Raw genomic sequence first — 22,559 nt, 5'->3', positions numbered from 1 at the left:
AAGCATGGGCAACGGATTTAAGCATATCCTGGAAGGCCTCAATGCGCATCGCTGCTTCCGCCGCCAGCTTATAATCCCTCAAGTGTTACAGAAAATCAGACAAACACAGAGCCTCCAACTCACTTTGTTCGCTCTACTGGCTAGCCAGAACGTGGTTTCCCATTCTAATTCAAGAAATCGGACAACCAACACTAGAGCTACCAAAGCGCAATCTATTAGTACATCCACACACCAAACAGGTGCACGGAAGCCCAGAAGTTTTCCAACTTCACGTATGGACTGTATTAAAATGTGTTTAAACAAGAGAGGGTATTCAACCAGAGCGCAAAAGCAGTCACGCTTTGCCTTACGCTATTCTACACGTAACTTGTACGACGACAAGTGGCACAGTTTCGAAAATTACGCAGCAAATAAGGGATTTACAGCGAGAGATGCTACACATCCACAAGTGGCAGATTATTTGTGTTACCTATGCCAAAACAAACATTTAAAAGGCTCGACATTGTCAATATATCTTGCCGCTCTTAGTTCTGTGATAACTATGAGAACGGGTGTCAAGCTAACCAAGACGCCAGAGTTACTGGCCTTACTACGTGCTTTCCGATTGGAAGATCAGAAGCGAAGTTCCACTTCCCAGCTTGGGATCTGAATATAGTGTTCCAACACCTCACAAGTGAGGCTTATGAACCGTTGGAATCGACAACCTTTGAATTTCTCTCACAGAAAACGCTTATTCCTGTTATCTCTAGCCACGGCAGCCAGGATGTCAGAAATTCACGCACTAGATTATGAGAGGATACAGTTTGATGACAATCAAAACACAGCACCTGGGATTAAGATGGGATTTCATCGCCAAAAATCAATTGCCAGGTCAACCAGACAGATTATTCCATATTCCTGCACTCTCCTCGATTCTCGATCTCAAGATACACTGGACTTATCTCTATGCCCAGTCAGAGCTCTCAAAATCTATTTACGACGCTCCAAAACAAGGCTTACGATTTCTCAAACGATTTTATTCATCCCCTTATCGGCAACAACTCAGACAGAAGTCTCTCGCACCACCATATCTATATGGATAAGAACTGTCATACTTCGCGCCTACAAGGCGGCAGGACTCGACCCTCCAACAGCATCAAATCCCCATGAGATCAGGGCATTGGCTTCCACACTCGCTCTACACGGTAACTGTTCATTAAATACTATCATGGAAGGATGCTTTTGGAAATCTAACATGGTGTTTGCTAATCACTATCTGAGAGATATCACCACCGAGGACGTCACAGGTATTCACCATTTTGGTCCCTTGGTCCTCGCACAGCAGTTGACAGTCCCTCGTGGACGTTAACACATAGTCTTACGAGATTATTATGTATATTTCATACCAGTATTATCTAGCTTATAACTCTACAGAGTTTTAGGGCTATTTATATACTTAGCTTAAGTCTACTCAGCTTTAAGCTTATACTGATGATTATGTTCAGTTGTATAGCTTCTCCTATCAGAGTCGCTTTTATATCTTTATTGCTATTATCATAGTATATTATTATTGTAATACCCCATCTATGGCAATGTATAAACTTATGGTTTATAGTAGAGGAATTATCCTAAGTCAGTGCCATTATGAAGTTCCCGTTAGGGGGTTATTACAGTTATATATATATAAATCACTAATTAATTTTATAAATCCAAAGTATTCTGTTCTTTCCCACCTCCGTTTCCGTAGGATTCTACAAGCAAAAGAGCATGAGTCAGGATAAGGAAAAATATGTAATTTTTAGAGTAAAATTGATATTTTATACTTATCCTGACTCATGAGGTAAGCCCTCCCATCCTCCCCACATAACACTTTGGATTTCCCTGTAAATTCAAGTGTTGGGCTCGCTATATCAGGAGAGAGTGAAGCATGAGGCCAGAAGGTGGCGCCGCCTTTCCCGCGCAAAGGCAAAGGGAGGCAACTCTTGGTGAGTACTAATTAGTGATTTTACATTGAAGGGAGCTTCAATTAAGGAGATACAAGTGTTCCACTATGTTCGCAAGAAGAAGAAGACAAGCAAAAGAGCATGAGTCAGGATAAGTATAAAATATCAATTTTACTCTAAAAATTACATAATCATCAATTTTTGCAATGTTCACAAATTATCTGGTCTTGTGAGATGTAACCACAGTAACAGTAGGTAAAAGGCAGGTGTGGGTTTACCAAGAAGGTGGATTCTGAGAGAACACATGGAATAGGTGAACTGAGTGAAACTGTCAAGCATTAACGGCTTCAAAGAATACTGCTACAACATTGTATTTTGTAAGCTCCATGGTGGGGGGTCAGATAATGATATTGTCGGTTGGAGAGACCGTTAGTTGTTGGTGGATTTTAATGAGTCACTTTTCTGTTTGTAAATTCTATTTTGATAAATGTGTGTTATTACACGAAAGTAAAAAGGTCCTCATTCATCTGTATGTACTATAAAATATCATGGGCAAGAATGGTGAGAAGAACAGTGTACGAAATAGCCACTGGCCCGCTAGCCTATGGCTAGTAAAAATCCATTTGGGTAATTTTGTAAATATATCTCTCTCTCTGACTTGTTAAGTTATGATAAACTTTTAAATCATGCAAGATTATTGGCTGATAAAAATATTCATCATATTAGCAGCTTAATAATGAAACCTGTGTCGTGCCGACAATATCTTATTCTCATCTATTTTTGTAAGTTTTTGCTTAGTTTCTGCATTCAAATTTCAGGCTAGTGAATTATTTTGTGGGCTAGTAACTTTCAAGCATAGCTAGCCCAACTGACTAGCAACATTTGGAAACTATTTCACACACTGGAGAAGAAAGAAAGAAAATAATGATGACATGTAATGATGTTTTGTATCTGTGTCTCGGAACAATAAGTATATCCAGCCTGAAGTGTTCATCACCACAAGTTGATGATAGTGGCATCTAACTGGGAATCAGCAACATTCGTCATCACTCTAGCCACAGATAGTTGTAGCATACTTGTGCAGATCTCACAAATATTATTTGGTTAACAATGCAGTGAAGTCTAGCACTGTTCTGATGTCTAAGATGCTGTCAGACAAATATAGAAGGGACAGTTATGTTTCACAACTTTCTTCTGAACAGGCAATGGTAAAGTAGCGGCAGCATTTGACTCGCAGAATGGACTATTCATCCGCTTGAATAGAGCTCTGTCTCTACCTGTCAAGTTCTACCCAGTGGTTCAAACTCAAGTTGATGGAGAACCGTTGAAAGGTCAGTTTTCGAAACTCTGCTTTCAACTACTGATGGAGGCGTCTCCATGATCACTTGTATAACATGATTCAGATACTAATATCATCAGTGTCGTTTCACTATCATCATCATCCATAATGTTTGTACTTTTGGTTAGAAAGACCTAACTTTAAACAGATGATTCTTTTTCAGAAGATGTCCTGTTTGGGGTACATATAAGCATTAAGATGTCCATTTTAAAAACCTACAACAGTTGTAACTATATTTTAATAAACATATTTACAAAAAAACAAAACATGGCCCCTCAGGGCCCCCTACAGCCGAGAGCAGGTAACTCTAGCCGTCTACCTCGCACCTCACTTTTCATGCTGTCGTTCCATTAGAAGGACATGCAGGGTTCATTCTGGAAGTTTGTTCCCTTTGGTACGATATGAGTGACAAAGATTCAAAGCCTTGCACAACACGGCACCAGTTTATCTCTCAGACCTTGTGCAAGAATATAAACCAACACGCCATCTGAGGTCATCACAACAACACATGTGCCACACTGTAGTCAGCTGGACCAAGACATTTGGTGAAAGGTCTTTTCAGGTTGTCGGCCCAGCTTTGTGGAACAAATTACCCCTCTCTTTTCGATCAGTAGAGACATTCAGTACTTTCAAATCCAGATTAAAAACTCATTTGTTCAGCATTGCATACAGAGTTCAGCAGCACTCTTGAGTTTGATGTTGATATTTTCATTCGTAAAATGTTGTAACTTTGCCGTGGGGTCGCCCATTTCCAACCATGTGGCAGGCAAAATGGCAGACCACCCAGTTTCTTTTCCCTCTTTATGTGTTGCTATCGTTTCGCTTTCACCATGGCAGGGAATGTATTGATAAGCCTTATATTATATGTTAGGCTTGCCTTATTATTTTCGCTATCAGTAAAATTACGGTAAGTCTTTATTGAGTAATTTAGTAGCATGTATTTATCCTATCAGCTGTGTATTACTCATTCTATATGTACACAGGTTTAGCGTTGCATTTTTTCTGCTTTGCATGTTAGCATGTTCAGTTTGATTAAATCGCTTTGGCTATTAGCATTTAATAGCGCCTGTGCTTAATATTTTTCGCAGTTTGCTTGTGTATATATATTTTATATGGAAGAGGAGGAGATATCTGGGCTAAGGACCCCCACTCTTAACAAAACCTCTGAACATGAGAGGTTATAATCCTTGCTGATATTTCGTCTCTCTCTCAGTAGCAGATGGCCTCTGTACAGTCGCTCATCTCGATGCAGTTTCTGGTCTTCGGCAGGAGATCGACACTCATTCAGGTGGTAGCGGCGGCGTTGGGTCATCTGCCGGAGGTACTCCCATCCCACCCCGAGCCTCAGCTCCTGTACAGATCTGACATCTGGCAGTGTGCCTTACCCAAGCCTCGGCTCTGGGGACGGCCACTCCATGGGTGTCAGCCTCCCAGCGCCAGTCACGCAGGTCCAAGCCTGTCATCGTCTGGCGTTCTTCTTATGGGACCTCCAAGCGCACCATTATTTCCGGTTACCTTGATGTCCTCTGGTGAATCTTGTGGTGGACGATTGTATATGTACGCATCTGTCACCATCGGGGGGTTGTTGGGCCGCTCCCAAGCTTCGGCTCACAGGGCCGTAGGTTTCCTCCATTCACCACCAATGACCAAACGCTGAAGTCGCCTTACCTCTCTTTCGAAGAGCAATATCGTAACATCATACAGCAGCTCAGAGTTTTTGTCCGTTCAGTTTACCTCTCCGCCCTTCAGAGGCAGCTGGTGGACCAGGGTGGGGTGGGCGATGACTTGTCATTGACAACTCTTGCGAGGCAACTGACGGAGGTCCACTCTCATCTGGCACGCGACGCTATAAGGTCATGCACTAGCCAGATGATGAGCGCCATTATGGGCCTCCGTTAGCTCTGTTTGTCCGTGGCCCATTAAATTCCTCACTTGCGGTGGTTGAATGACACCGGGAATCTATCCAGGGGACTCCCCTGGGAGACCCCAGGACTGACACTCACACTTCAGACGGATTCCTCCCTCACAGACTGGGACGGTGTTCTGGGAGACCTCGCAGCTTCCGGCCTTTGGTCCGAGAACGAGGCGACCCTGCACATCAGTGTGTTAGAATTGAGAGCAGCCCGGCTGGTATTCGAATGCTTCGTGGACAAGGTTTGGAGCCAAGTGGTTTGTCTAGAGATGGACAACCAGACGGCAATGACCTATTTCATGAAGCAGGGCGGTACGGTGTCTCTGTCTCTCCTTGAGGAGGCGTGGCAGTTTCACGGAGTATACTAGCCCCTCATGAGTGGATGCTCGACTGTGGGATATTCAGGATTATCTCCCAGTTGTACGGGTCGTTCCAGGTCGATCTGTTTGCCTCTGGGGTGACGAATCTGACTCCGGTGTTTTGCTCCCGGATATTGCGAGCGATCGCCTCCGATGCCTTCCAGCTCAATTGGACGGACAGGGTTCTGTGGGCCCCCCCACAGATACCCCTGATTTACAGGGTCCTCTCGCAGCTTGCCACCCTACCAGCTCGACTACTTGTGCTGCTTACACCTCTTTGGTCAGCACAACACTGGTTTCCAGTACTCATCAGGTTTCTGGCTCAACCTCCTGTACTGTTACCCTTTTGACCGGACCTACTATCCCAGAATGGAGTGCCACACCCGAACCCCAGGATTCAGTGGGTGGCTCGGCCACTGTCTAGAATCGGAATTCGTGCATCAGTTGCAGACTCAATTCTGGCTTCGCAAAAGAGGGATTTGACAAACGTTCAGTATGAGGATAGATGGGCCTGTTATGCACGCTGGTGTGTCAGCAGAGGGTTCCCTAATCCCTTTTCTACAGATTTAGTCACTGTGCTGGAGTTTTTGCAATCTATGTTAGAAGCCTATCTATGTTAGGCTACTCTACGGCTATTTCTGCCTTTCACATACCTGCCGATTGTGTACTCTTGGGACAACACCCTCTTTTTAGCAGGAATGGACAGAATCCGTCCGGCTGTCCGGCGGGTCCCCCGTGGGACTTGTCAATCGTTCTTGATTGGATGTCCGGTCCTCTCTTTTACATCTGTTGGCTCTCTCTCTCCAGCTGTTAAGTTGGAAAACATGTTTTCTTGTGTCAGTAATGCCTGGTAGACGGGTCGGTGACATTCACGCAATGTCATCAGATCCTGAGCTAACCATTTTTCATAAAGATCGAGTCAGCATACTGTCCTAAGATCGCAGGCTCCTTTCACGTAATGGCGCCTATTGAACTTCCGGCTTTCACTCAGCCTTTATCGTCCAGTACCTCTCTTTGACGTCACAATACCAGTACCTCTCTGTAAGGATAAACAACTGTTCTGCTGTTATGCAGGTGGTAAGGCTGGCCTTCCCGTGGACAAGCAGACCATCTCTAGGTGGCTTTTCTTTGCCATTTGTATGGGCTACATTAATAATGGCTTAACTCCCCATGAGTTGTTGAAAGCTCATTTGGTTAGAGCATTGGCCACCTCCAAGGCATACGCTGCTGCTCTGCCCATTGAGGAGATCTGTTTTGCTGGTATTTGGAGCAGACCGAGTACGTTCATTCGTCATTTTCAGCTGGACAAACACTCACGTGAGCGTACTCAGTTTGGCCAGATAGTTCTCCATAGTGGGCGGAGTAGTACCACTCTAGCCGATTGAGCTTTCGAGATTACATAGTCTGAATTTCCCTTGGTGACAGGTTTTAATCATATTCCTTTTATCTGTGGTGGTATCTGGTGATGGTTGTTATTCACGTCTACATTGGTATTACGGTGTGTTCTTCTACACTCATGTTGTTCCACTTCACCATGCTTCGCTGGCTGGGCATTTTGATAGTGGGATTGATTTGTCGAGTCCCCTTACATACTCCTCCAAACTTTGAGTTCGGGGTGGGGCTGTTTTGACACGATACCGTAGCCAATCAACATATAGGCTTGACATTACTGGTCCCTACCCTTAGCCACGCCCCCCGCCTGATTGACATTGGTGGTCAGGTGACTAGGTAAGTGTATTTCTCTGTCTCCGCTCGGTTGTAGAATTTCACTTGTAAATGGGTTTGTTTTTGTCAGACAGAATGCCGCTCCTGACACGCTATCGTTGGGAGTCTGTCTTATGATTATATATACCCAAGGAGGACGTCTTCTCCCCACACGTTATGTTCAGCATGAAAAGTGAGGTGCGAGGTAGATGGCTGCTCTTAGCTGTAGGGGGCCCTGAGGGGCCCTGTAGGAGTGGTCTCACAAGACAAAAACATGTTTTTTGTTTTGTAAATATTTTTATTAAAATATAGTTACAACTGTCAGAGGTTTTTAAAATGGACATTTTAATGCTTACATGTACCCAAGGAGGACTTTCTTCAAAGAAGCAATAACCTCTACTGGTTTGTACGAATTATTTTGTCTTTGGTCTTCAGACAGACAAAGATTCGGTTCTAATGGATATTTCTAGTGTAACATGTCACAAGAACATATAATATGCTGTTACAGAGGCATTTGCTGTGGATATGAAGGCAGGAGTGGCCTACCGGATGCAAACAGTGAAGCGAGTGAGTATAAGAATATCTTAAGATCATTGGTAAAATGTAAGTCAAAGTTGAATTCCATCTATCAAATACTAAATCATTTGTGCCACTTGTGACCGACCACATAAACCTCCCTCTAATGTAACAGTGCCACTTGTGACTGACCACGTAAACCTCCCTCTAATGTAACATTGCCACTTTTGACTGACTACGTAAACCTCCCTCTAATGTAACATTGTCACTTGTGACCGACTATGTAAACCTCCCTCTAATGTAACATTGCCACTTGTGACCGACTACATAAACCTCCCTCTAATGTAACATTGCCAATTGTGACTGACTATGTAAACCTCCCGCTAATGTAACATTGCCACTTGTGACTGACTACGTAAACCTCCCTCTAATGTAACAGTGTCACTTGTGACCGATCATGTAAACCTCCCTCTAATGTAACAGTGCCACTTGTGACTGACCACGTAAACCTCCCTCTAATGTAACAGTGCCACTTGTGACTGACCACTTAAACCCCCTCTAATGTAACAGTGCCACTTGTGACTGACCACGTAAACCCCCTCTAATGTAACAGTGCCACTTGTGACTGACCACGTAAACCCCCCTCTTATTTAGCAGTGCCACTTCTGACTGACCACGTAAACCCCCCTCTAATGTAACATTGCCACTTGTGACCGACTATGTAAACCTCCCTCTAATGTAACATTGCCACTTGTGACCGACTATGTAAACCTCCCTCTAATGTAACAGTGTCACTTGTGACCAACTATGTAAACCTCCCTCTAATGTAACATTGCCACTTGTGACCGACTACGTAAACCCCCCTCTAATGTAACAGTGCCACTTGTGACTGACCACGTAAACCCCCCTCTCATGTAACAGTGCCACTTGTGACTGACCACGTAAACCTCCCTCTAATGTAGCAGTGCCACTTGTGATCGACTCTGTAAACTTCCCTCTAATGTAACATTGCCACTTGTGACCGACCATGTAAGCCTCCCTCAAATGAAACATTGCCACTTTTGACTGACTACGTAAACCTCCCTCTAATGTAACAGTGTCACTTGTGACTGACCATGTAAACACCCTCCAGTGTAACATTGCCACTTGTGACCAACTACGTAAACCTCCCTCTAATGTAACAGTGCCACTTAAACCTCCCTCTAATGTAACAGTGCCACTTGTGACCAACCATGTAAACCTCCCTCTAATGTAACAGTGCCACTTGTGACTGACTACTTAAACCCCCCTCTAATGTAGCAGTGCCACTTGTGACTGATCACGTAAACACCCCTCTAATGTAGGAGTGCCACTTTTGACCTACTCTGTAAACCTCCCTCTAATGTAACAGTGCCACTTGTAACCGACTATGTAAACCTCCCTCTAATGTAACATTGCCACTTGTGACTGACCACTTAAACCCCCCTCTAATGTAGCAGTGCCACTTGTGACTGATCACGTAAACACCCCTCTAATGTAGGAGTGCCACTTTTGACCTACTCTGTAAACCTCCCTCTAATGTAACAGTGCCACTTGTAACCGACTATGTAAACCTCCCTCTAATGTAACATTGTAATGTAAACCTCCCTCTAATGTAACATTGCTCGACTATGTAATGTAACCTCCCTCTGTAACAGTGCCACTTGTGACCGACCATGTAAACCTCCCTCTAATGTAACAGTGCCACTTGTGACTGACCACGTAAACCTCCCTCTAATGTAACAGTGACGCTTGTGACCGACCATGTAAACCATCCTCTAATGTAACAGTGCCACTTGTGACTGACCACGTAAACCTCCCTCTAATGTAACATTACCACTTGTGACTGACCACTTAAACCCCCTCTAATGTAACAGTGCCACTTGTGACTGACCACGTAAACCCCCCTCTAATGTAACATTGCCACTTGTGACCGACCATGTAAACCTTCCTCTAATGTAACAGCCCCACTTGTGACTGACCACGTAAACCCCCTCTAATGTAGCAGTGCCACTTGTGACCGACTCTGTAAACCTCCCTCTAATGTAACATTGCCACTTGTGACCGACCATGTAAGCCTCCCTCAAATGAAACATTGCCACTTTTGACTGACTACATAAACCTCCCTCTAATGTAACAGTGCCACTTGTGACTGACCATGTAAACACCCTCCAGTGTAACATTGCCACTTGTGACCAACTATGTAAACCTCCTCTAATGTAACAGTGCCACTTAAACCTCCTCTAATGTAACATTGCCACTTATGGTTGACCATGTAAACCTCCCTCTAATGTAACAGTGCCACTTGTGACCGACCATGTAAACCTCCTCTAATGTAACAGTGCCACTTGTGACTGACCACGTAAACCCCCTCTAATGTAACAGTGGCGCTTGTGACCCACTTGACCCGACCATGTAAACCATCCTCTAATGTAACAGTGCCACTTGTGACTGACCACCGTAAACCTCCCTCTAATGTAACATTACCACTTGTGACTGACCACGTAAACCCCCTCTAATGTAACAGTGCCACTTGTGACTGACCACGTAAACCCCCCTCTAATGTAACATTGCCACTTGTGACCGACCATGTAAACCTTCCTCTAATGTAACAGCGCCACTTGTGACTGACCACGTAAACCCCCCTCTAATGTAGCAGTGCCACTTGTGACCGACTCTGTAAACCTCCCTCTAATGTAACATTGCCACTTGTGACCGACCATGTAAGCCTCCCTCAAATGAAACATTGCCACTTTTGACTGACTACATAAACCTCCCTCTAATGTAACAGTGCCACTTGTGACTGACCATGTAAACACCCTCCAGTGTAACATTGCCACTTGTGACCAACTATGTAAACCTCCCTCTAATGTAACAGTGCCACTTAAACCTCCCTCTAATGTAACATTGCCACTTATGGTTGACCATGTAAACCTCCCTCTAATGTAACAGTGCCACTTGTGACCGACCATGTAAACCTCCCTCTAATGTAACAGTGCCACTTGTGACTGACCACGTAAACCCCCCTCTAATGTAACAGTGACGCTTGTGACCGACCATGTAAACCATCCTCTAATGTAACAGTGCCACTTGTGACTGACCACGTAAACCTCCCTCTAATGTAACATTACCACTTGTGACTGACCACGTAAACCCCCTCTAATGTAACAGTGCCACTTGTGACTGACCACGTAAACCCCCCTCTAATGTAACATTGCCACTTGTGACCGACCATGTAAACCTTCCTCTAATGTAACAGCGCCACTTGTGACTGACCACGTAAACCCCCCTCTAATGTAGCAGTGCCACTTGTGACCGACTCTGTAAACCTCCCTCTAATGTAACATTGCCACTTGTGACCGACCATGTAAGCCTCCCTCAAATGAAACATTGCCACTTTTGACTGACTACATAAACCTCCCTCTAATGTAACAGTGTCACTTGTGACTGACCATGTAAACACCCTCCAGTGTAACATTGCCACTTGTGACCAACTACGTAAACCTCCCTCTAATGTAACAGTGCCACTTAAACCTCCCTCTAATGTAACATTGCCACTTATGATTGACTACATAAACCTCCCTCTAATGTAACAGTGTCACTTGTGACTGACCATGTAAACACCCTCCAGTGTAACGTTGCCACTTGTGACCGACCATGTAAACCTCCCTCTAATGTAACAGTGCCACTTGTGACCAACCATGTAAACCTCCATCTAATGTAACAGTGCCACTTGTGACTGACCGAGTAAACCTCCCTCTAATGTAACAGTGCCACTTGTGACTGACCACGTAAACCCCCTCTAATGTAACAGTGCCACTTGTGACTGACCGAGTAAACCTCCCTCTAATGTAACAGTGCCACTTGTGACCGACCATGTAAACCTCCCTCTGATGTAACATTGCCACTTGTGACCAACTACATAAACCTCCCTCTAATGTAGCGGTGCCACTTGTGACTGACTACATAAACCTCCCTCTAATGTAACAGTGCCACTTGTGACCGACCATGTAAACCTCCCTCTAATGTAGCGGTGCCACTTGTGACTGACTACATGAACCTCCTTATGACTGACAATGTTTTTGTTTGTGACAGGGTTGGAGCTGTGTCAGTATTGGCTCCAAGCTGTACGCTCATCGATCACACCCATCTATCCTTGTGCAGGACATCCGTATACAGAACCCAACAGTAAGTATCAAGTCATCACCGCTGTTGTATTAAACACATGCGCACAAATGAAAATGTTTTGGTTAGGGAATCTGGGCACTCAGGCAAATTTTGAGTTATTAGACTAAAACCATTCAACAGAATTTGCAAGACAAAAATACCTTGTAGAAGAATAAAGATAAGTCAAGAAAGCGTGGGAGAAAACCACATGAACATATGCTGATGGAATGTTTTGGGTTTGCATCAACTGGGACCAGATTTTTTGCACATTGAGAATCTTTGGGTTTTACACCAACCTTGACCAGATTTCTTGCATATTGAGGATGTTTGGGTTTTACACTGACTGGGATTTCTTGGATATTGAAGTTGTTGGGTTTTTTTATGCCCCAACCAGGACCAGATTTCTTGTGACTGTATGCTTGTCTGTAACAGTGCAACTGAATTACTCAATTAGATTGTGTGGTCAGATTTGGTTGTTTGTTTGATTGAACATCTTGTGGTGAGATGGGTTGCTGCTGATGATATCAATCACTGGTTTGTCTGATACAAATATTCTGCAGTTGTGGACTGGAATATTGCTGAGTGCTGCAGTAAACAGCAGCCAAACAAACAAACTTAGATCATAACTGGCTCTGTTTATTGTATACCAACATTCTATTTCAGCAATCTCCCGTGACAATTGAACTGGATCAGATTGGCCCCTCAGGATGGACAGACTCCAAGACACAGCAGTACACGTAAGCTGACACACCTCTATTATTTACCCTGCACATATACTCCTACATTCATGGTAAAATATAAGCCTTCTGTGTATTCCAACAGTCATTAAATTTCATTTTGATTAACTAATCCCATTTTTTCATTTGGAAAAGTCAGATTTTGATAAATTTGAATCCTTTTCAAATGAGTTGAAATTCTATGAAGATATTGGACCATAGTCTGTTTTGCCACTATTTGGTGCCGGCCGAGAACCTTCAGTTACCATTACCAACTCGACACATATTTTAGGCATTGTGCTCAGTTTCCTCCCTCCTGAGACTTCAGTCTTTAAGAGTCTGTGTTGATGCATATATGTACCCCAATGAAGACCTCTTCTGAACAAGAATTAGTCAAACCCTTAGGAGTTTTCAACCCTTTGAGGAGAGTCTGCCATGGGGTAGGACCTCCCACCTCCTGCAATTCTGTTCATTTATGTTTATCGTCAGCAGAAGGAATGATCATTTGGGACAGTGGTTCCCCATTCGTGACTACTCGTCCCTTTCCGTAACCTGAAAGTAGACTCGTACCCCTCTTGTAGCCATTTTATTGTATGTGAGTGAGAGAAATAGTCTAGTTGCCGAACTATTTTCAAGGGCATGTAACTCTAGTTTACTTGGAAAACACACATGGCATTCACACAAAGGAAATTACCTCAAAGGGTATGTTTAACATGCTTAAGTACTTTCCTACACCATAATGTTAATATATCCTGGTTATAAAAAATCAGGAAACCCAGGAGGACTATGCAATAATTAGAATATACTTGAAGTGTCTGGGAAAATATTATGCAAGCCGAAATGAAAAATATTTCAAAGACCTATTTTGACCCAATTTGTTCTCTACATACCATATATTACCGTCCATAAGCCGAATTTTTAGGATAAAACAAAGCAATCTATAGAAGGGTTAGGCTTATCTATGAGTTACGCTTTCGTCAAACTTTTTATTCGCATTCTGATTGGCTAGGGGAATATTTCTCCCGGACATGGCTACGAGAGGGGTACGAGTCTACTTTTAGGTTATTGAAAGGGACGAATAGTTACGAATGAGTGGTTCCCCTGGCTACCCACCAATCCACTGTAGGGGAGGTAACTCCAGGATGTAAGGGGCCATATAATCCATGACAATACATGAGTTATATTATCCAATATGTTTATTGAAACATTGTTACAACTGTCACAGGGCATTTTCAGCAGCAGAAAGTGCATACATGTACCTCAAGGAAGACTCGGGGCGGTTGGGTAGCCTAGTGGTTAAAGCGTTGGCTCGTCACGGCGAAGACCCGGGTTCGATTCCCCACATGGGCACAATGTGTTAAGCCCATTTCTGGTGTCCCCCGCCATGATATTGCTGGAATATTGCTAAAAGCGGCGTAAAACTAAACTCAGTCAGTCCGTCAGTCAAGGAAGACTCTCTTCAATGAATTTAAACCCCTACTCGTTTGTTCAAATTTCTACTATCTCTCTCCAGGGGCAGGACATCCACAGGTGAAAATGTGTCCTACAAAGTGACAACTGGTATTGTGCAGATTCCTGAGTCTACGTCAGTAGTGGCAGCTGCTGTGGGCATGGTCTTCCTGGACTCCAGCACAGTCACAGTGCAGGCAGAGAGGTACTTAGTCACTAGAAGGTGGACAGTGCAACCAGACAGGTACTTAGTCACTAGAAGGTGAACAGTGCAGGCAGACAGGTACTTAGTCACTAGAAGGTGGACAGTGCAACCAGACAGGTGCTTAGTCAGGTGAGTGGCAGAGATGCGTCGCCAGTAGAAGGTGAACAGTGCAGGCAGAGAGGTACTTAGTCACTAGAAGGTGGACAGTGCAACCAGACAGGTACTTAGTCACTAGAAGGTGGACAGTGCAACCAGACAGGTACTTAGTCACTAGAAGGTGGACAGTGCAACCAGACAGGTACTTAGTCACTAGAAGGTGGACAGTGCAACCAGACAGGTACTTAGTCACTAGAAGGTGGACAGTGCAACCAGACAGGTGCTTAGTCACTAGAAGGTGGACAGTGCAACCAGACAGGTGCTTAGTCACTAGAAGGTGGACAGTGCAACCAGACAGGTACTTAGTCACTAGAAGGTGGACAGTGCAACCAGACAGGTACTTAGTCACTAGAAGGTGGACGTGCAACCAGACAGGTACTTAGTCACTAGGTGCAGCCAGACAGGTACTTAGTCACTAGAAGGTGGACAGTGCAACCAGACAGGTAGTTAGTCACTAGAAGGTGGACAGTGCAACCAGACAGGTACTTAGTCACTAGAAGGTGGACAGTGCAACCAGACAGGTACTTAGTCACTAGAAGGTGGACAGTGCAACCAGACAGGTACTTAGTCACTAGAAGGTGGACAGTGCAACCAGACAGGTACTTAGTCACTAGAAGAAGGTGGACAGGTACTTAGTCATTAGAAGGTGGACAGACAGGTACTTAGTCACAGTAGAAGGTGGACAGTGCAACCAGACAGGTACTTAGTCACTAGAAGGTGGACAGTGCAACCAGACAGGTACTTAGTCACTAGAAGGTGGACAGTGCAACCAGACAGGTACTTAGTCACTAGAAGGTGGACAGTGCAACCAGACAGGTACTTAGTCACTAGAAGGTGGACAGTGCAACCAGACAGGTACTTAGTCACTAGAAGGTGGACAGTGCAACCAGACAGGTACTTAGTCACAGTGCAACCAGTGCAACCAGACAGAAGGTGGACAGTGCAACCAGACAGGTACTTAGTCACTAGAAGGTGGACAGTGCAACCAGACAGGTACTTAGTCACTAGAAGGTGGACAGTGCAACCAGACAGGTGCTTAGTCACTAGAAGGTGGACAGTGCAACCAGACAGGTACTTAGTCACTAGAAGGTGGACAGTGCAACCAGACAGGTACTTAGTCACTAGAAGGTGGACAGTGCAACCAGACAGGTGCTTAGTCACTAGAAGGTGGACAGTGCAACCAGACAGGTGCTTAGTCACTAGAAGGTGGACAGTGCAACCAGACAGGTACTTAGTCACTAGAAGGTGGACAGTGCAACCAGACAGGTACTTAGTCACTAGAAGGTGGACAGTGCAACCAGACAGGTACTTAGTCACTAGAAGGTGGACAGTGCAACCAGACAGGTACTTAGTCACTAGAAGGTGGACAGTGCAACCAGACAGGTACTTAGTCATTAGAAGGTGGACAGTGCAACCAGACAGGTACTTAGTCACTAGAAGGTGGACAGTGCAACCAGACAGGTACTTAGTCACTAGAAGGTGGACAGTGCAACCAGACAGGTACTTAGTCACTAGAAGGTGGACAGTGCAACCAGACAGGTACTTAGTCACTAGAAGGTGGACAGGTGCAACCAGACAGGTACTTAGTCACTAGGTAACCAGACAGGTACTTAGTCACTAGAAGGTGGACAGTGCAACCAGACAGGTACTTAGTCACTAGAAGGTGGACAGTGCAACCAGACAGGTGCTTAGTCACTAGAAGGTGGACAGTGCAACCAGACAGGTACTTAGTCACTAGAAGGTGGACAGTGCAACCAGACAGGTGCCAGAGTCACTAGAAGGTGGACAGTGCAACCAGACAGGTACTTAGTCACTAGAAGGTGGACAGTGCAACCAGACAGGTGCTTAGTCACTAGAAGGTGGACAGTGCAACCAGACAGGTACTTAGTCACTAGAAGGTGGACAGTGCAACCAGACAGGTACTTAGTCATTAGAAGGTGGACAGTGCAACCAGACAGGTGACTTAGTCACTGGCAAGTTAGTACATGTTTATTAATAAAAGCTTGTGAGACCTGAGACAGCAGCACATGAGACTGTTGTTCTGTTGCAGAACGAAGCTGTACCATATCCTGACTGTGGTACATTACACCAAGCCTGCAGACCAGCACGAGGTGCCACATTTAGTCCCTGACCTGCTCAACCAGGTCAAGATAGTAAGTCTACACAATGAAGGGAGCTACTGCTGTATATTTGTAAACAAGCCTATAGAGGCTGTGTATGCCACATGTTGCCATCCTGTAAATGTCAAGGTCACTCATGGTTCAACTTCGCTATCATGTTACTGCTATCATCGTGACTAATAGACACCAGAACTTACAAATTGATAAAACCAGATATGTGCATGATATATATACAAACACAATTCAGAAACTAAGGTTTTTTCGTGATAGCAACGAGTAAAGATGCATGTATTTGTTTCAGGATATGGGACTAGCATTGAATATTGATGGGAAGCATATGCTACAAGAGCACACCAAAGTGTGGGCGTCTGTGAGTACACCTACCTTACTGGCTGCATACTAGGGCAAGCTTAAACGTTCAGTCTCACTGCATGTACACCCTTACATGCAGCGATGTGTGGTACACCCTGAACTGTTTAACTGTGTTAAGTACAATACGTTTCATGCTTAAAAATCTCCATTTGAACTACAATCGAGCACCGTTGTCTCGATATTCATGGAACCAAGAAAAAATATCGAGTTATCCGAACTTTGAGACATCTGACAAGGACATATCATCACATATCACTATGAAAGAAAACAAAACGCTTCTCAGTATGTTTTGATTCGAAACTATAATCCGTTATCAGTAGTGTTTAGTCGTAACAGTGAGTACTTCCTTATTAATTCCTTCTTAATTAATCCTGATTAAATAAGAAATAAGTGACACCTTCAACTCAGTTAGCCCTAATTAGTTTACACTACCACATCCATTTGATTCATGCTGCACAGTGTGTAAACGTGTGGAAACAACCTTAGTTCAGAGGGATACTTGCCCATGAAAGGTAGGCGAATATCGAGTTTCTTTGCAAATATCGAATTAAAAGGGTAATTTTGCTTGTTGGGATGATGAAATTGTATCGACATATCCGAAATATCGAGACATCGTTATCGAGTTAAAAGAGCTTGAATAGTGATAAAGTATGATTTTGCCGGGACCGAGATGTTATATCGAGACAACTGAGATATCGAGTTATCAGAGTTAACACAACGGTGCTCGACTGTAATTACACAACTAAGACATTGAAGTATTTTGGGTTTTCTCTGTTGATGAAATGGAAAAATCCCCAAAGCTGTAGTGTTCTATACCTTGTACCTTACTCTCCATCCTAGTTTGGCTCAGAACCATCCTTTGTATTGTACTCGCCATCCTAGTTTGGCTCAGAACCATCCTTTGTATTGTACTCTCCATCCTAGTTTGGCTCAAAACCATCCTTTGTATTGTACTCTCCATCCTAGTTTGGCTCAAAACCATCCTTTATATTGTACTCTCCATCCTAGTTTGGCTCAAAACCATCCTTTGTATTGTACTCTCCATCCTAGTTTGGCTCAGAACCATCCTTTGTATTGTACTCTCCATCCTAGTTTGGCTCAAAACCATCCTTTATATTGAACTCTCCATCCTAGTTTGGCTCAAAACCATCCTTTATATTGTACTCTCCATCCTAGTTTGGCTCAAAACCATCCTTTATATTGTACTCTCTATCCTAGTTTGGCTCAGAACCATCCTTTGTATTGTACTCTCCAAGCCCAGTTAGGCTCAAAACCATCCTCTGTATTTTACTCTCCAACCCAGTTAGGCTCAGAACCATCCTTTGTATTGTACTCTCCATCCTAGTTAGCCTCAGAACCGTCCTTTTTATTTTACTCTCCAACCCAGTTAAGCTCAGAACCATCCCTATATCCTGAACCATCTGTTGTGTCCAATACTTATATTTAGTTTATTCCATGTTTTGTCATCAGTTGTGGCAGAGCGGTTTTGGCATCAGCCATTCCAAGGCAGGTGGGGCTCTGAATGGAGACAAGATTAACTCTACCATATACTTTGTCCTGAGTAATGTGCCTGCACCTCTCCACGACCCGTCTACCACTAAAGCCCAGCGCATCAACATACAGAAGGTTCTGTACTACCCCGACAGATGTTATGGAGAACACTCAACACTGTAAGTTCTACAATACTGATACTATATACAAGAGGCACACTCATCCAGAAATTGACCCTTGTGTACGTTAACTTAACCTCCATTGTATGTTAACTTAACATCCTATTTATGTTAACATCCCATGCATGTTATCTTAACTTCTCATGTATGTTGAGTTAACCTCCCATGTATGTTAAGTAACCTCCCACTTACTTTAACTTAACCTCCCATGTATGTTGAGTTAACCTCCCATGTATGTTGAGTTAACCTCCCATGTATGTTGAGTTAACCTCCCATGTATGTTGAGTTAACCTCCCATCTATGTTGTTAGTAACCTCCCACTTATGTTATCCCATGTATGTTGAGTTAACCTCCCATGTATGTTGAGTTAACCTCCCATCTATGTTAAGTAACCTCCCACTTATGTTAACTTAACCTCCCATGTATGTTGAGTTAACCTCCCATGTATGTTGAGTTAACCTCCCATCTATGTTAAGTAACCTCCCACTTATGTTAACTTAACCTCCCATGTATGTTGAGTTAACCTCCCATGTATGTTGAGTTAACCTCATGTTAACCTCCCACTTATGTTAAGTTAACCTCCCATGTATGTTGAGTTAAGTAACCTCCCACTTATGTTAACTTAACCTCCCATGTATGTTGAGTTAACCTCACATGTATGTTGAGTTAACCTCCTGTCTGTCTTAAGTAACCTCCCTCTTATGTTAACTTAACCTCCCATGTGAGTTAACTGTGAACCTCCCATGTATGTAGAGTTTTCTTCCCATGTATGTTAAGTAACCTCCATGTATTTTATGTCTACCTCCTATGTTACATCATGCTGACATTCTGTTAAGTTGACCCTATGTCTGCATTAAGTACATCAGCTATAATGATGTTGCAGACAAGCAGACAAACTATGGATTGATGTTGAAGATGAGGACCAGATAGCTCGTGTGGTGACGACGTGGATGATCACACTGGAGAAGCAGGGTTGTGCCGTAATGGTTCAGTCAGGTGAGTGGAGCCAGGCTGCAAATATCACCACCAACATAAACCCAAAACTCAATATACAACTATATTCCTGAATTGACAATTGTTCGAATAGATTAAATGAATTAAGTTTCAATATTACTTTAGTGCAAAAAGTTACATATAGGCTTTTTTATTTTGACAAGATGGACCCTGGTATAAAATAGTGATGGAAGTAAACACTTGTCACACTGTAGTCAAGGGTTTGAATACCCACTTGGTACAGTTTGTGAATCCCATTGTTGGAGTATCATGTTGTAGTATTGACGGAATATTGCCTGCAGCACCAGAGAACCAAACGTTATCAAACAGTATATGAGGAACTGATGAGAGGATATTATATGGCCTGTATTCTGGGACCAAGAGGTCTGCTTTCTCTGCAGGTGCTGAAGGAGTCCTCCAGGCCATGATGCTGAGTTTTGGAGCCCTCCGTTTTCACAACTCTCACCTGGAGATGGCTATACACCCTAAAGATTTACATCGTGATTTCTTCTTTCGTCGCATCAACTATGGCAACAACACGCATGTCAACATCAGTGTCAATGTTGGGGAAGACAATAAGGCCAACCTGTATGTGGCTTTGGACAGGAATGATAAGCCCTACTACGCCTGTGATGCTGGTTGTCTGGATGCTCCAGTACCACTGGGGTGAGTATATACCTGATAACACTATGTCTGGATGTCCTGGTGTCACTAGGGTGAGTGGCACTAATACATGTTGTTCATGTTAATTTATTTTATGTTGACAGCAAAGAGTGGCAACGCTTCCCTGTGAAGTTAACCGATCCGTTGACCTCCATCCTGTACATCACTGCTGATAAGATTCATGTGGAGGAGCTGAAGCATGCTATACATGTCAAGGCCATAGAGGAAGGTATGCTGCTGCTGCTGCTGCTGCTGCCTCTGCCCTTTAGTTATTCAGATATATGGTTCATGGCTAGCAGCGACACTCAGACACTAGAAAGTCAGTCTGGATGTAACAGTTTCAGTTCGTCCACTAAATTTGTTGAAGCTTAAGACTATCATTTTTTTCAAACTATTTGTCACATAAACATCACCCAAGGCTAACCACTGTTGACATTCTACAGGTAAACAAAAAAAACGCCAGGGTCGATTCATCTGCCTTGTTTGGGGCTCGTTTTTTTTATGTTAGTCCTTTTAAATGTTGCTGTCCAAGATCTTCCCCCTTGTATGAAGTGTCTGTCATGTTACCTCATCCTGTTTCAGCACCAGCTCATGAGCACCACGTGATTGCCTTACATCGGCATGGCCATCACTTCGGTGGACTGCCCACTCTCTTCTGGGTTTCTATTGCCTTCCTCATCATCATCTTCCACCTGTTTCTGTTCAAGCTCATCTACAATGAATACTGCCAAGGACAAGAGAGATACGCTCGCTCAAAGTACAACTTATAGCACCTGCCCCAGGGGTTCCACACATCATCATGTATATATCATGTTAATATATCACACATTATGCAAATACCAGCTGCTACAATACTGTCCATGTAAAACATATGGTACAATCACTGTTCATGTGCTCAGTCTCATTGGTGCATCTTGCAGTGCGGCATTCATCTGTGTATTGTGTACGTATCATTACACCGACTGACTGCAGCAGACATTCTACCATGACTTGCTACTGTGATTGGGCCTTAAAGGGGAGACTTGGATTAGACTTGATTTATAATCATCACTTTAACATAAAATGGTTTCAACTAACCAGTTAGGGAATGTCTTAAGAATGCGCGTCTAACCAGTTAGGGAATGTCTTAAGAATGCGCGTGTGTGTGGTAGAAATGAACGATGTACTTTTTTATAATGAATGAATGTGTAACCTACAGTCTGTGGTTATAAACTATTGTTACACAGTCCTGACATCTTCTGGTCCTTGCACTGCTCGGGAATACTAGAATGTTTATAATGGGTAGTTTTCTGTATCTCACTTTTGAAATATTGTCCATTTGGTAGTCTTACATGAATACTAGATGCTTGATTGGCATTTTAGAAGATGATATTTGATGAACATAGAGATTTTTCTGGGTTACATCTTCTTTTTATTCTCGAGTACAACGTTTCAGGGCTTGTTCTGGCCCCATCATCAGGTAAACATGATTACTGTTTTTCGTTATGTTTTCTATTCAATAATTGACTGGGAAAAAAGCTTGTAGTAATACTTGATATCCTCTGGCTGCCAGCCTATTCAGTTTTACAATGTTGACATATTAGTTGTCCTATATATCAGGTTTATTGAATATTTGATTACCTGAATCCATATCTGTCTGTGTTGCAGTACTGGTTAGTCTGCCACAGCCACTCTAACTTTCTTTGCTGTCTAAAAGGGTTGACAATATTACGCCTATATTCTGTCATGGTAGAATGGACATTAACCTACTGTGTTCTAACTTTCGAGGTTAGTTTCAAAACACAGTATGTTCATCATGTAAGCATGATAATGTACAGTGCATTTGTTCTGACTGGAAACAAGATGCGCACAGATACATTCCAATTGTTGTTGAGTGTTTGTGATGTGTCTTGCATGGACTGTATTCACAAAGCTAGTAACAACTGTGATCGTTTTGGTTGTCTTTAATTGGTGTAGATTATGAATATGGAGAAGATACTGATTCACCACTATGTTGTGTTTATGTAAACTGTTTATCAAATGTGTATATATAGAGGGTGAGTGAGTGAATGGGGGTTTAGGCTGTAGCTAGCAGTATTACAGCTGAATTTCAGCAACCTGCATTGAATCCAACTGACGGCAACACTCCACGCTGCTGAGGTATGAGACTCGATCAGCAAGTCATACTGGAAGTTGCTTTACAAAGACCACTTGTCCTGCTACTGACCATTCAGCCACTGTGACCATCTGGTCACCATTTGAGTTGACTTTGATAATTAACAAATATTGATGAACTTTC

The 22,559-nt window shown here is 43.4% G+C and overlaps 1 protein-coding gene and 1 long non-coding RNA gene across 4 annotated transcripts in view; both read left to right on the top strand.

Annotated features, from left to right (window-relative positions):
• The window catches only part of LOC124261988 (uncharacterized protein KIAA2013 homolog), a 30,789-nt gene extending 9,174 nt beyond the window's left edge, over nucleotides 1-21,615 (top strand). The window contains exons 4-16 of one of the 2 annotated variants that reach the window (XM_046696370.1): nucleotides 3,125-3,253; nucleotides 7,745-7,803; nucleotides 11,866-11,958; nucleotides 12,601-12,674; nucleotides 14,167-14,293; nucleotides 16,029-16,042; nucleotides 16,514-16,616; nucleotides 16,885-16,953; nucleotides 18,426-18,625; nucleotides 19,509-19,621; nucleotides 20,020-20,284; nucleotides 20,386-20,510; nucleotides 20,864-21,615. In XM_046696370.1, the coding sequence (XP_046552326.1) occupies nucleotides 3,125-3,253; nucleotides 7,745-7,803; nucleotides 11,866-11,958; nucleotides 12,601-12,674; nucleotides 14,167-14,293; nucleotides 16,029-16,042; nucleotides 16,514-16,616; nucleotides 16,885-16,953; nucleotides 18,426-18,625; nucleotides 19,509-19,621; nucleotides 20,020-20,284; nucleotides 20,386-20,510; nucleotides 20,864-21,051 (1,559 nt within the window). In that variant the 3' untranslated portion in view covers nucleotides 21,052-21,615. Of the gene's footprint in view, nucleotides 1-3,124; nucleotides 3,254-7,744; nucleotides 7,804-11,865; nucleotides 11,959-12,600; nucleotides 12,675-14,166; nucleotides 14,308-16,028; nucleotides 16,043-16,513; nucleotides 16,617-16,884; nucleotides 16,954-18,425; nucleotides 18,626-19,508; nucleotides 19,622-20,019; nucleotides 20,285-20,385; nucleotides 20,511-20,863 lie in introns of both variants that reach the window. The other variant, XM_046696369.1, reaches the window with a different exon arrangement.
• On the top strand, nucleotides 14,314-16,022 carry LOC124261989. Of its 2 annotated transcripts, XR_006894483.1 has the most exons (4): nucleotides 14,314-14,424; nucleotides 14,489-14,818; nucleotides 14,925-15,062; nucleotides 15,163-15,363. It is a non-coding gene; the product is annotated as an uncharacterized LOC124261989 (long non-coding RNA). The 2 variants fall into 2 exon arrangements; XR_006894484.1 differs by lacking the exons at nucleotides 14,314-14,424; nucleotides 14,489-14,818 and adding an exon at nucleotides 15,397-16,022 and having other exon boundaries at nucleotides 14,864-15,062; nucleotides 15,163-15,336.
• Nucleotides 21,616-22,559: the final 944 nt, after the last annotated feature.

Source organism: Haliotis rubra, unplaced genomic scaffold, assembly GCF_003918875.1.
Source record: "Haliotis rubra isolate DU_JTF1 unplaced genomic scaffold, ASM391887v1 Scf82, whole genome shotgun sequence".
NCBI classification, from domain to species: Eukaryota; Metazoa; Mollusca; class Gastropoda; order Lepetellida; family Haliotidae; genus Haliotis; species Haliotis rubra.
This window is presented reverse-complemented; position numbering and strand designations above follow the sequence as displayed.